This window comes from Agelaius tricolor, unplaced genomic scaffold (genome assembly GCF_023055355.1).
Source record: "Agelaius tricolor isolate 1412-34295 unplaced genomic scaffold, bAgeTri1.0.p SCAF_11, whole genome shotgun sequence".
In the NCBI taxonomy this organism is placed as follows: Eukaryota; Metazoa; Chordata; class Aves; order Passeriformes; family Icteridae; genus Agelaius; species Agelaius tricolor.
The window spans coordinates 10,579,782-10,594,400 of NW_027269271.1; the positions used below are offsets into that span (position 1 = coordinate 10,579,782).

The following is a 14,619-nucleotide window of genomic DNA, read 5'->3' on the forward strand; positions in this document are numbered from 1 at the left end:
GGGGATTCTGGGGAAAGTCTACCCAGGACCCATAGCCAGAGAGGTTTGTCATCATGTTAGAGATTCAAAATGCCTCCTTGGGGCTACCAAGGCAATAGAAATGAAGTGAGAAGTCTACACAGATGTTCTGATCCATTGAAAAAGCTCATTCTGGCTTCCGTGGCAAGTAAGCAGCAGTGGTCCCTAGCAGCTGCCAGGAGCTGAAAAGGCACAGAAGAAAAGGCGCAGTTATCCCGGGACTGACCTATGCACACATTTTCATCGTCCAGCTCTGCAGAAGCATTTCTGAAGTAGCCCAGCCTGCATAACTCGCAGTGCTGACCTCTAGTGTTGTGCTTACAGCTCACGCAAATGACCGTATTGAGCAGCTCGATGTAACTGCACCGGTTGGAGTGCCCGAAGCATTCACAGTCTTTCAAGGAAGAACAGAAATGTATACAAAGTGTATACAGCAGCAGAGTAATAGCACAATACATGCTTAGTAAAAATGAACCATGAGCAGAAGTATGAATGAATAGCACATACATGTTAATCAATGTAACATGGACAGCAGCAGATGTTTATCTGCAATGGAAGTGGAGCTGGTTTCAGGCAGGTTAGCGTGACCCGACAACCATGGCATGACGTCGGAGGTTGGCTGTTGTTGGCAGACCTGATGGAACTGAAGCATTTGCAGTTGTAAACCTTTCAGGGTTACTGGAGGTTCAGTTTCCGCTGAGAGAAATGCACATATTTTTGCACATTTGAGATGAGTATAAATCAAGACCCGGGAAAAAACCTCCTCGTATTAACAATGTTAAATTCAGTGGACAAAATTGTCAAACCTAATTACGATTAAATCCACAACTGTAAGCAAAATATTTTTTTTTTCTCTGATAGAAATGGAGAATATTCAAAAATGCTATTGAACTTGGGGTGCTCTAACTGGTAGGCACCTTGAGAACCAGTGTGTTTTATTTTTATGGCCAAACAAGTCTCTAGTTTGACAATTTTGGCCAACACCTCCTAAAACGATTAACAGTGAAGAAAAGGAAGGAAGACAGTTATTGGAGAAGTACATCAACTCTACTTTTGAGGTAAGCATTAACTGGTTTTTGTATTCTGAGATGAAAACCAGTTGGGCTAGAAACGATTATGAAAATTCTGAAATGTGTACTGACTAGAAAGCATGCTTTTTACAGCCATCTGAAATGAAGTTGGCATGACAGCCACTTAAAAAAACCCCTTCATTAAATATAGAATGCTAGTGCCTTTTAGTCTTTAATCACGAGCAATACTCAGCTTTATGCAGAACAAAGAAAAAATCAGAAATGTATCAATAACGTTATAGAAGACACAGCTCTGCTTTGTGTAGAATACTTGTGTAAGCCTGATCGCTCAGCTCTTGGGATTATGAGCCCAGAATGAATGCAGGAAAGGTTACTAGGATGATAAAAGAAGTTGAGTCTATTTAAAAAGTCAAGACTAGGAAAATTTGACTTGTTTAGTCTAGCAAACTGATGATAGAAGGTATCACCTTCTTGCATAAATACAGCAAGGAGCTAAGCCTCCTGCCATCCTAATGGACAATACTGGCACAAGAACAAATGGGTGTTAACTGGCTACTGGGAAATTTCAGCTGGAAATTAGAAGATGGTATCTAGGCTTTTGGGCGGTGAGGTTGTTGGACACTTTCCATTTGTCACAAAACACACTAATGCTTTACAGATGTAGTTTATTAACTGGTAGAATAAATTGCAGTATGTTTCCTGCAACAATGGAGCATTGGATGTAGTGACTTGGAAGAGCTTTGAGGTCTTGAAGTTATCTTGTAATTAGATAAAGGTCTAGCAGGGGGTGTAAAATGTTTCCATATATGACAGAGGCCAAGTCCCCTGTGCTGCCTTTCCTCTGGTATGCTCCTGGTTATGCTGGGGCACCTGATCATCCCCCTGACTGGTGGAGTGGGCTTCACAATACAGTATTTGAGCCTGTCTGTATTTTTGTAAAGAAACAACAGTTGCAGGACATGTTTCTGAGTATGCTTTGCACTCCCAATACATGGATATTTCTTTGGCTTTTGTCTGATGTACTGGACCGTAAATAGATTGCACCGTAAATGGATTAAATTTTTTTAGACACTTAGCACAACATATGTTTCAATCTTGAGAGCTGCCTTTCTGCTGCCAGAAAACATTAATCCATTTTACATATATGCATTTAGTTAACATATATTTCTTGTTCTCGTCAATGTTATTCTGCTAAACCGGTGTTTTGTGGTTCGTGCTATTCTGGTAATTTTGATGCTGGTAACTGCTGGAGTACAGGAAAACATTTGGTATCAGTCTCAGTATGTTACCATTTTACACAATTAAGTAAGGAGGAAAAAATGTTAGTTTGTTGTCTTTTGCAGCTGGTCACTCTGATCTCAGCCAGCCACCCTGCAGCATTTCTCCCCAAGTATATCCATCTTGCTCAAGTGAAAACTGCCTCTGTGGAACAGATGAGATCTAAAAGTGGAAAATAGCACTAGCAAACAGGAGTAATGGAAAATTGGTGTGATTTTGTTTGTGTTTGATTTTTAAAGTAAGAAAGACTGACTAGTGATAAGCAATCTGATCTTTCTGAAGCCAAGATTCAGAAGCAAGGCTGTCAGTCTTTCTGTCTGACAAAGGACCTGTCTTCTGCTACCAACAGATAATTTGTTTTGGTGAGGTAATACTGTATTGGTATGTTGGTCAGACTTGTTGCTAAACATTTTCATATTCCAGATGAATTTAGAGGAAATAATTTGCTTATATACTATAAAGAAAAGCTGACTATGCTACATTATCTTTTGTATTTAAGGCAGCAGAAAGAAAGTGAAAATAGTTCATGAATGAATGACTGCACTACTTCCACTCTGAAACTGCAATACAACTTTCAATTATGTTACTACTACACGTAATTAGCCATAGCAACAGCACAAAAACAAAAGCTGCACATTAAGCAATTCACTCTCAACACAGGGCCTGCTCCAAGTTATGATTTGGAGTGAAGAAACCTCTAATAATTACGAAGCATTTGGATGTATGCATGTGCTGTGAAACATAGGCAGGAGGACTGCTCAAGTTCAGAGGGGGGTCATCAATACTTAGGGTAAACAAAGAGACCAGTTTTTAAACTTGGTTGCATTTCTATGGGTATTGCTCTTTTGTAACAACTGTGCTGTGTGAAACCAAATCTTTGTCTCAAAGTTAACTAAGGTACAGGAGTGCTCTAGCAGTCTTGGTCAAATAAGTAAATGCTACATGGTGTAGAAAAAGCCACAGTTAACTCAAAAACAGTCCATGATCTGATCAAACACTAGCAAAGGAAAAAAAAAAGAAATGGCAAGTAATGATTAAATCAATTTTGTGATAGTGTTTGCTTCTCCCCTGCCTCCCCTCCATGTTGTTAGTGCAATAAATTGTTGCTGTTGGCCTGGTCAGTGAATCATTTTTACATCCCTCTGTGCTTACAAAAATAAGCTATGTAAAAAGTCCTCTTATGATTGAAATGGAATTACTTTTTCTACTGGCTACATGAGGTGCTACCCTAAGCCACTCAGACATAGCACACAGAATTACATTCAGCACCGTGCCAGCTGGGAAGCTGTCAGTGTTATATGGCCCTTCCAGCAGATCATGTGGTTCACCTTAACCAGAAAGTATTCTGCTTGTTAGACCTGTCAGAAGCACAGCTTAGGGTCTTTAGGCACACAGCTCTGGCCAGCAGCCTAAAGCACTGTCATGCACTGGCAAAGTCATGCAAACACTGAAGGAGATGGGGGAAAGTCTCAAAGTCAGGCTGCACATGGTTTACCAACCATTGTGAAATGACATGAGCTTCTTACAGTGCTAGAAAATGCTGCTTTCAGTTCTGAGTACCACATGTCAGAAAAGACACAGATAAGTTGAATAACAATAAGGAGTGAATGGTTCAGAAACTAAAGATCTCAGAGAAGAGGTAATGACAGCTAGATTGGTTTAATGTGAAGGAAAAAGGGATTGCCATGTTAGATGTGATCATTGTTTTTGGCTGATTCAGGAACTGTCAAATCCCTTACAAACTCACAGAAGCATTGACTCCCTGAGCCTCCCTAACTATTTTCCAGTGCAATGATTTTATTGAAACAATCTTGATTCTGTTGCAGAAAGCATGATAAAATTACCCACTGAAGCAGGCTCACGAAGTTGATAATCTAATTGTTTTGTTTCTATAAATTGAACAATTTCCCCCCATTCTAATGCTATACACTTACATCTTTGAGATAACATACTATTATTGTAGGGATGAAGTTCAGCTGAAGCTTCAGCTATTACAACCATTAAAACATGAAATGTCATCACATGAAACAATGATAAACACACGAGGAAGGGTAGCATCATTTCTAAACTAAGGTTGCATGAGACAGCTATTAGTGTCACTTTTTAATTAAAAGCACAAAGCATATTTCAAGAAAAGTGCATTCACAAATCATTAAATTATATTTTCTTTTTCATTTTCCACTCACTCCGTGCTCCTCATCCATACACTAAGGCAAACAAAGGAGATTTCATTGTAACCTTAGAAATTACCTGCTTCATAACAAACAGTGTGTCTCATTACCATGATCTCATCAAATGGGCCAAACTAAGTTCACACATTTCTTAATAACCCTTTTCCTTGTTCATATGTATTTCATGAATAATGAGATATTCACAATAGCTGCAGAAAGACAAAACATCTTCATACATACTCTTTACAGATAAATTGATGAGGAAAAACAATGAAAAGATCTCAGGGTTCAGACTGTGAATGACAGATATGCAAATGAAACAGGTTGCCTGTAAGTCAGAAAGAATATTGGCATCCTTTATTATATTCATAAAATTCCATTACTTTTATAGAACACTAGAACATCAGTTCCAAATGTAATGCCTGCACTCCGAATTTGCACACTTACAATAAAATGAAGACATAAGGCACACTTACAATGCATTAAAAGACACAACAATGCATTACATTCCATGGCATTTACAGATACTTCTTGAGGACATGGACAATTGAGATTTTATGGATTGTTTGCCCTCAACTAATCTGCTTATGTTTCCTCTTTTACAATTTATGCATATCACTGAGGAAAACAAGACTCTAGTAAACATCTGCTTTCTAGGCAAGGATCTGAATAGTCATATTCATACATTTATCTCCTTTAAAAATAAATGCCATGTCACTTTATTTGCCACCAACAACTGTCTAAGAAGCATATTTATTTTTCTTTGTATGGCTTATGTTTATGTGACTTAATGCTTCTGTTGTATTCAATGAAGATGCCTCACCAGTAAACTAATGGGTACACTCCACAGATATTCCAGATTCATACAGTGCAATGTTTTCACAACACAGAGCACTATGGGATCACTGTATGAATCCTAGAATTCCTACCTCTCTTGTGGTTTGCAACTTGAACAGAAGAAACAGTTGACATAGCTAATTTGGGAGCAACTGGATAGGTAATAAAATGAACAGCAAATTAGAAAAAGTATCATATAGGAACAAATAAAAATATTAAAATAAACATTTTTATTCTCTAACTTTTGAATTTAACAATGGTTATTTTTTTGTAAAGAAAGGGTAAAGTTTCAGAAAATGAGTTACACATTATCAATTATTGAATTATTTGAGCTGCAACATCCAAGATCAAGACAGGGAATGTAATTCACATCTATGCACTTTGGCAGTTTTGTGTTAAGAGTTTATTTGGCGGTTTCTCCCAATCCATGACAAATGACTATATGATAACCAGAGTGGTCTGAAAAGGGTTTTATTGAATTTGAGTGCATATTTATTCTGGCCAATTAGCATAAACCTAAACCCCACAATAAAATATTTAGATATAGACGGATTTTATAATCATTCTTTTCATACACTATCCTTAAATGAAATATTTAATCTACGACTATATGTGAAACACTGTAACAATTTGCTGCAAACACACAAAAGCTGAATAGAAATGCTTTGAAGTTTTTGTGTTTTGTGCTCCCTACCAAAACATCAGAACTAAATTTACTTAAACTCTTATTTTTGGGGAAGAAATACTGAGTAATTCTGTGCTGTTCAAAACATATTTTCCAATGAAGTTAGGTCTTAGATCACACACAGTATAATTAAGCAATGAAATCCATTAGAAATGCTAAGTATCATTTAACTGAGAATGGTTTAATTTAAAATTCTTCTGAATAACGTAGGCTAATCCTTACAGAGAGCAGAGGAAAAGAGATCAGTCTGGGCGGGGCTTTTTGTTTGTTTAAAAAAGACATGCAAAAACTTGGGAAATACAATGAGAGCTAAATCAAATTGGAATGCTAGGTATTACTTTATCAGGGATATTTAGTTTTAAATATATGGTGAATAATCCAAACTAGAGTACATTTCTAATCCTTACAGAGAGCACAGATCAATTAGTGTTTTCTGTTTTGCTGGGCACATAGAAACTTGCACGTATAGCATGGCAGATTTCACATGCACATGGGGTATGTTTGATTTGGTGATTGTGATCCACAGACTTAATTACAGCCCTTCCCATGTAATTCCCAACAGATTCCCAATACATCTCATTTGGTGTAGTGGCCATTTTCTAGATTGCCTTTTCATTAATTTTATCCTCCACCTCTGTGTGTTATAGCACAGAAAGGACATCCTTTGAACATGAAAGTAAGCCACAGGCCAGATTTCTGCAGGGACTTTTGGGGGAGGAAAGGGCAGTAAATAAGAACAGAAGGAAATTATTTTTATAATGAGCAATCACTTTGAAATGTGAAGTATAGCTGAATACTTCTTCAACTAACAAAGAATCTTAGTTTTATTACTCATCTTAAAAGTAATTTTGTTTCTTTCAGTGCTAATCGTCACATCACAGTATGAAAGTAATTTTTTGTGTAGCACTCAAATTGTAGAAAACCATAGGTCTTTCCTGCAGAGAACTTGCTTGTATTGTGGATGGCATGAAAGCTGAGAATGCTTCTCAGCTCACTTGGGAAAACAAAGTGGAAACAAGACATTAAAAATGTGTTTGATGTTGACAGCAACAACCTTTGTTCACTGAAAAATCTCAAAATTTACTCAAAATACAGATTGTGCTATCTAAACAAGTCCAAAATTTTCCTGGGCTTTCAGTATCACAAATTTTAGTCTGTATGTCTATTATTCCCATATTTGCAGTAATGTGCACAGTCTGAGTGTTGGAAGTCTCCCTTTTCAGGTGAGGTTTGTTTTATAGTTATTTTCTCATAGGATAGCATTACTTAGCACCAGAGAAAAATGAGTTGGAGTATCATTGTTATTACTTTTGCCACCCTGTGGGACTTGTTGAGAGCAATTTCAGTACCTTTAGACCACTAGGAATTTTACAGCATCCTACCTTGGTTTGGTTTAGAAACCTCAAGGGAAGAAATATTCGGCCATATCCTATCAAACTTTGGAGGATCTGCATGCATCAGGAAAAATCAGGTTTTGTTATTTACATCTGTGATATTGTTCTAAACAGGCAAGCATACGGACAAAGACAGAGATTACACACAGCTATTACTGGACTAGTCTAAGTTGCACTAGAACAGAACATGACTCCACAGTGAACAAGAAAACAAGCAATTCATGATTCCCAAAACACCAAATGGACATAAAATACTGTGCATAACAATTTCTCTTCTATGGCTTAAAATATAATTTTTCATGACGAGAAGATATCCTAGGCCAATATATATAGTTTTAACACCAGGAACAAAACAGGAACATATTGTGTTAAATCTGCTCTGCAGAGATAAAACGACAGTATCAGACAAATATGGACTTCTTACCAAAGACACATATCTTACTGTAACATCCTGTTTCAGGGCCTTTTGAGTGAATTACATATCTGTTATCAGAAGAAATATATTTACCAGTAGAGTGGGCCTCTTCTTTGGCTCTCACACTTTTGTGCGTTTCATCTATTTCCTATCATCTGATATGTCTGCTGATATATTTTACAGCTCGATTTTTTTTGTCATAATGTTAAATATCTAAGTTTCTTATAAGTTCTACAAAATGTGTTACTTGCATGAAGCATTTTGTGTGAGCAGTAGAATTAGCTGTGTCTCTTTAGATCTTCATCTCCTTTGATTAATATGTTCTGGGGCTGGGGAAGTGAGGAATGACAACCCTTAGCAGACTGGTGCTGGGTCTTGGAGCTGAAAGTGAAGGGGATGGGGTTCTGGGGAAGGAAAAAAAACTTGTTCCTCTGTTGCCACCTGCCTAGCTTTAAATATTAGACTTGGACCATGTTTTTATAATATTTTCTGAGTACTGCAGTGGTTGTGTCTTGTCTGAACCAAACAGAATTCTTCTTAAGGGTCTCATCAGCCTTTGTCCCTAAAGTCCTCCACACAAAGAACAATGAAAGGAAAGGATGGGGACCTGCACTGTGCCATTTGCTGTTAGGCAGTCTTCTGCAATTGAATGGGTCAAGTTGTAATTCAATCACATAATTACATCAGATTCTTGCATTTTTGTGCTTTTTCCTTATCAATCCAGAAAACAGAGGAAAGAAAAATGGAACCAGTTTGGTAGATTCTCCAAGAGTCTACATATTGACTGACATTAACCTGCCTCTACAGGTCAGATCCACCAATTCCCACACATAGGAAGCGCAAGTGCCCCAGTCAGAGTGGATGACAAGAAGGATCTCCAAGCTGTCCCTAGTGAGGTGCTGTGGTAATCCTCACCACTCCACTGACACACAAACACCTGACAGACCACCTTCCTCCTCATCAGGCACTCACTGACAAATTACTTGCAGTTAATTCCCTGTCAAATTTTGGTTGATTTAGGAACACTTAGACTTGACCTAAACATTTAAAAGTGACTGGACATTAGGCATAACATAAAAATCAGGAGTTAAAAAAGGAAAAGCAATCATTATGGACTATGTTGTCCTGCTGTCTCCTGAGCCTTTTTTTTCTTTTAGCCATTGTGCAGCATCAGAGTTGTTGCAGAAAACCGGTAACATTTCAGACTGGAGCTTCCAATATCCTACTTGTGTTGTTGAGTACAGTGTGGCACACCTGCTATAAAAATTCATATGTATATTGGTCTTCAACTGAAAAGGCCTAGGTATTATCAAAGGTAAAATTAATGGTGTCAAAGAACTTTGTAATGCCTTAGGACTAACCCTCTGGAATTTGTCATTTCATAAACTGTAGGTCCTAGATAGTAAATCAGATACTTTACATAATCAAACTGATATAATCAGTAATATTTAATATATAATTTATCCTGATCATGATTTTTCTAAGTAATATCATTCCTTGTAATGCAGAAAAAATTATATTTACATATTTTTTAGAAATTCTATAAATGCTATAAATCTGTGCTTGTTTTAGCAAACTTACTTAAAATGGAGGTTGTGACTTACTGCAAAATAATTAAAAATTCCCTGACCCTCTAAATTAGATAACACTGAACTGAGTTTCTTAATGGGCACCCAAAACAATAAAGTTGGAGTTTACGGTGCCTGGAGATTACCATTTAAGTATTATTACTAGTGATTATTACTGGTTATTACTGATAATTATAAACATATTAGAAGGGACTTCTGGAGGTCATTTATTTCCACAGTTTGCTCATGGCAGGGTCAACTTTAAAGTCAGATGAGGTTGTTGAGGGTCATATCCAGCTGAAACCAGCTGCTGCTTGGTAATGTGGTTAATGCTCCTTAGACTTAATGCTCCTGTCAATGTTCTTTTTTCAATCTTTGGTTAAGAGGAAATCTTTTACTCATATCCTTTATTCATGGCCTGTATTTCTATCAGGATTACAGGCTTCTTGATAAAGGTCTTTCTTTGTATCTTTCAATGGTTTTTTAATGGCAATGACTTAAAATGCTTTATCTGAAAAGGTAGGTGGGAAGTCCAAGTCCAAGAATGCTGGATGTCATTCCCACATGTACATTGGAGCAGATGAGTCATCCCTTGAACAGACACTGGGAAGATTCATTTAGCAGCTAGTTATTCTTTCACAGCAACCTGTGAAAATATTTCTAGTCCTTGGTGATTACCACCAAGGGCTTTATTTATAGAGGAGTTGACTAGATAAACCAATCTTTTCCAGAACAGTTCCATGCCTGGAAACTGCATTTTGTAATTAGCGTAATTATTTACCAGAATAATAAATGAATCTTGGGGTAGGTCGTCTATAAGATGTGCTATTTCAATCTACTGTAGAATATTCCATGACAGTTATTCTGGGCAAACAAGGCTAAGAAATGTGAAAGAGAGTTTCTAAATGTATGTTTGAGTGTTATTATTTAAAAGTGATGCTACTGTAGGCATCTTTAAGAGTGGAGGTATGCAAGCTATGTGACTGAGCAAAAAATCAGATATGACATTTTAAATTTGCATTGGATATTTTTGCATTTTTAGTTACTATTGTTCCAAAGCCAATTATATGTAGAAAGTAACGACTGAAAAAAATTTAATTTTCATGAAGTAAGGAAAAACTTACTGCATTATATTTATTAGATGTATGATAATTTCCTTTTTCTCCTCCCAATCTTTTTTTATTTATTTCCTCCCTGACATTCTGTATCAGAACTACTTCCAATAGTAAATGAAGAAAATCTGTCTCAAATATTCACTGGAAGTACAGTCTGCACCATGGGCTCTATCATGGCTTCAAATGGGGGAAATAAAGGAAATGAATGGGGAGTTTCAGCCTAATTCCAACCCGACAGCTGCACATGAAAAAAACCTGTCACGATCTTGGCAGAAATTAATGGGCATTTTGTTGGTTTCTCACTCCAACCAAGTACTGAGCTGGCAGTAAAAGGAAAGTGTATTCCCAGAGAGAGGGGCTGTCCCTGCTCAGGGATGAGGGCAGAGGTGATGGAGCACAGAATTCTCTGCTGCTGCCTGTGCACCTGCACTCCGCAGCCAACAGTGCCTGATCCCCTCCTCAAGTGATCCTGCAGGCCCAGCCCACAGACAGTGCAGCTGCTGGAAATTACTACCCATAAATCTCTAAGTCTTAAATAATGATCACTAGTGGCAGACAGGGAGCACTTGTGTTGGCAACTATCATTATTAATTTAATTTTTAATAACAATAAGGAACCCCAGTGGGATATGCTGATTAAGATGTTTTCTAACTTTCTTTCCATTAAAAAAAAATTAAAAATGTATCAGTATAAACTTAATGATTCAGTAGAACTTCACGTCTCTAGCCACAGAAAGCTGGCCTTGCTGCTACCTATTTTAAACTATGAGTAGGCAGCAGTAAATATCTGTTCTCAATTATAGATGCCTGCTGAGGACAGTGGACTTATTACAGTTGTTTTAGGTGCTAATATTGAACAAAAAAATTAGGATTTTTAAGAAATAATGCTCACTGAAATCACTGGCAGATTTAGTAGCTGCTGGAGTAATCAAGTGTGTTTATATCAGGTTGTATTCCACCATTTCTTGCAATCATCATGTCATTGTTACAGCATTTCTACCTCCTTTGGCCTTTTGGAAGCTATGGTAATCTGCCTCACATAAAATTTGCACTTTCATTAAACTGTAAAATCTAAATCACTGAAGAGAGAAATGCTGATTTTTTTTATCAACCCTTTATTAAGTTAAAAAAATTGTAGGCCAATATTAGGCAATCTTTCTTGGAGCAATGTAGGAAGTTTCATACCTGTTCCTTTGAAGAAAGGAGAATTCTGCATAAATGTGAAGATGTGGTTGTTTTATGGTAGCTCCTCAGCCATAACAGCTTTTTTAACTGTTGGAAGAATTTAAATGTAATTAGTCCTTTATGTGTCCACTTGCAGAGTAAAAAGAAAGTGATCTTTTCAGAGGATTAAAAAAAATCCAAGGATCCATCTCTGGAAACCTTCAGATATCAGAAAAAATATACCACTGATTTGAACAAATTTTTGGCTGATTCTCAAATAGTGAGGGCTGAGGGAATTCTTCAATTTTAAGTATTTCCATTAAAATGTTTATAGAAGTGCACAATGAATGCCAGTATTTTTGGAATGAAACATTTAGGTACCCTGTCATGAAAAGAAGAATTACTTTGTTGATAGTTTGCAGGGGCTGTGTTGTTATTTTTTATTTGGACTGGTTCTGCTTTTTCCTATAAAAATAAAATTGTCTGATCACCTGGAATTACTGTACAGTAATTCACAACTGATGAATAGTAAATCAAGATTTGTTTTTTAAAATCACTATGCTGATTTGGAAACCTCATTCTTTGCTTTAGTCAGTGAAATAAACAGATTACATGTCTTAAGGAACAGAAAGAAAACAATGAGAGGGTAACACAGAAATGCATTTTTTCCTGGCAATTTCTCCCCAAGTTTTATAGATAATTAGATTTTAAAGTAACGTTTTGGGTCATCTCTACTCTCTATAAACTTCCCTGAGTAACTGAGCTCAACTTGCATATTGCAAGTGCCATGTGTTTTGCATGGGTACCATGGTACATATTGGAATATTGCCATCTTATTTTCTAGAGTATCCTATCACTGGATTATTTATTAATGGTTAAAAGAAAGATAACTATGAACTGAGTAGTTCTCTATATATTTGCAGCACATCAAAAAGCATTGAAAACACTCTGTGATTGATAGACTGATTTAAACTAACTCAAGATGATGGTAGAAAACTGGAAAGAGGAGTGAGAAACAACTCTAAACTGCAAGTGGCTGTGTCTGACACTGCTGAGCACAGCTCTTCTTATCTGTTAAAATTGGTGGATCTGGCAAAACCAAAGCTGAAACAAAGGCTCCCCCAAATCCCACCCAAGGACCTGGCAGTGCTCCCTGGGGCAGCACTGGTGCTTTCTGACCCTGCCCTTGAAATCACTTGATTTATTTATATCTGTCACAGCAATTTTAGCCAAGAGGCAGTTCCTGCTCTGTGCTGGGCTCAGTTCTGCTCCCTCCCCTTCAGGGGTCACACCCTAGCTGTAGAGCAGCAAACTGGCTTTGTTGGGACTCCTACCAGGTACAACTATCCCTAACGGAATGATTTGGAATGTAAATTTCTCTCAGATCCAGTATTCAAGTGAGCACATCATACCACAAAGGCCGTTTGTACTTTCTTTCAGCTCAGTAATGTTTTAATATAGTGTAAAATCGAATTTTTAAAGCAAAAGATTTCAAGATCTTCAAAGCATTAAAGGAGGGAAAACAACTACTGGCTTGATATTATAATCAGTTATCCAGATAAGGTGATTGCCTTAGACTGGAAGCCTGATTAACAATATTATTTATAAGAAGGTCAGATTTGTATGAAATTAAATTGAAGAGAATATTTTGCTTATATGTCCAAAATAATAGATACAGTCTTAAGACAATATTTGAATGTTTTAGGGAGATAAATATCTTAATGGTCCCTCAACAGTACAGCTTTCTGTAAACCTGACCTCAAATAATGATAGAAAAGTAATGTACAACCTAGTTATGCATGTTTATGACGTGTTGGGTATAGACTCTAGTCTATAGCTTGGCATGGTAATGGCTTTGCTCACACGACTGAAGATTTAATAAGAGAACTTCTTGGTTACTGCAAAAGGGCAAAATCAGGTCCAAAATACTTTGTGTTGTTATTAAAAAAGAAAAAAAAATCCACTTGTATTTGCTCTCACCACCTTTTAAGATATATATTTACCACATTAGAATTTCATTACAAATGTGAAAAACAAATAAAGCTACCCCCATCCAGACACTATTTTAGCTCCAGAAAAATACCTATGAGATTTTTCAAGGTTAAGAAAACAATAAAATAAGAAAGTGCCTACTCAGTCTTTTTTTTTTTTTTTTTTTACTACTTCATCTTGCATTCATTATCATTTAAAAAAAGTTATCTTAATTTAAAATTGACTATAAGGAAGAACAAAAACATAGAGAACAAAGCAGAAAATACTGTTTGGTTATTGTGATTGCATCTTGCACTTGGGTGCATGGTCTGTCTCTAAACTCTGACTCATCTGCCAGCAGCAGGCTTTAAGGTGATAATCGCCCACACAGAGCTATTTGCACATCATGTCTATCTTCTCCTTTATCTAATTATACCCTCTATAACAAACTGTTTAGCATAATTAGTGGAGTTATGCTTTGCAAAAAAAAAGAAGCAATAGTTTAGAAGACTCAACTTTTTGAAGGCATACATGTACAGATTAGTAATGCTGGTATTTGGTCACAATAATGAACATTTTGATGCACTGGTCTATGTAAAATTGTACAATCATTATTTTAGCAAGTAAAATAATGCAGTTTTCAGAATATTTAAATACTGTATATAAGTATTGATTAAAATTATGAAATGGTTTTGGGACTCATTAATTGCTAACACTTTCACCAGTATTTTTTCAGACATGGCTGAAAAATGCTGAAAGAGCCAGCACTGCAATCAGGAATGCTGGAAATGATCAGAGAACCTATTATTCAACTGATAGACAACAGCAGGTACAAATGACCTTAATGGGAAAGCTCTGGGTTTTTTTTTTTTTTGTTTGCTTTGTTTTCTTCTAGATGATCAGAAAGGATGTTTACTAATGACCACTGTTAATTTTGTGTTCAAATTTTAGTGCTAACCTGCTTTAATACAAA

At 36.6% G+C, this 14,619-nt stretch overlaps 1 protein-coding gene across 10 annotated transcripts in view; it reads right to left on the reverse strand.

Moving 5' to 3' along the window:
• Positions 1-14,619, reverse strand: part of NTNG1 (netrin G1) — a 147,300-nt gene that overhangs the window by 31,246 nt on the left and 101,435 nt on the right. For 4 of the 10 annotated variants that reach the window (XM_071436096.1, XM_071436091.1, XM_071436094.1 and 1 more), the window contains exon 6: positions 245-412. The exons of 2 other annotated variants lie outside the window; for them this stretch is intronic. In XM_071436096.1, coding sequence (XP_071292197.1) covers positions 245-412 — 168 coding nt within the window. Of the gene's footprint in view, positions 1-244; positions 413-5,427; positions 5,488-7,402; positions 7,469-14,619 lie in introns of all 10 variants that reach the window. 4 more of the 10 variants (XM_071436099.1, XM_071436095.1, XM_071436101.1 and 1 more) reach the window with 3 other exon arrangements.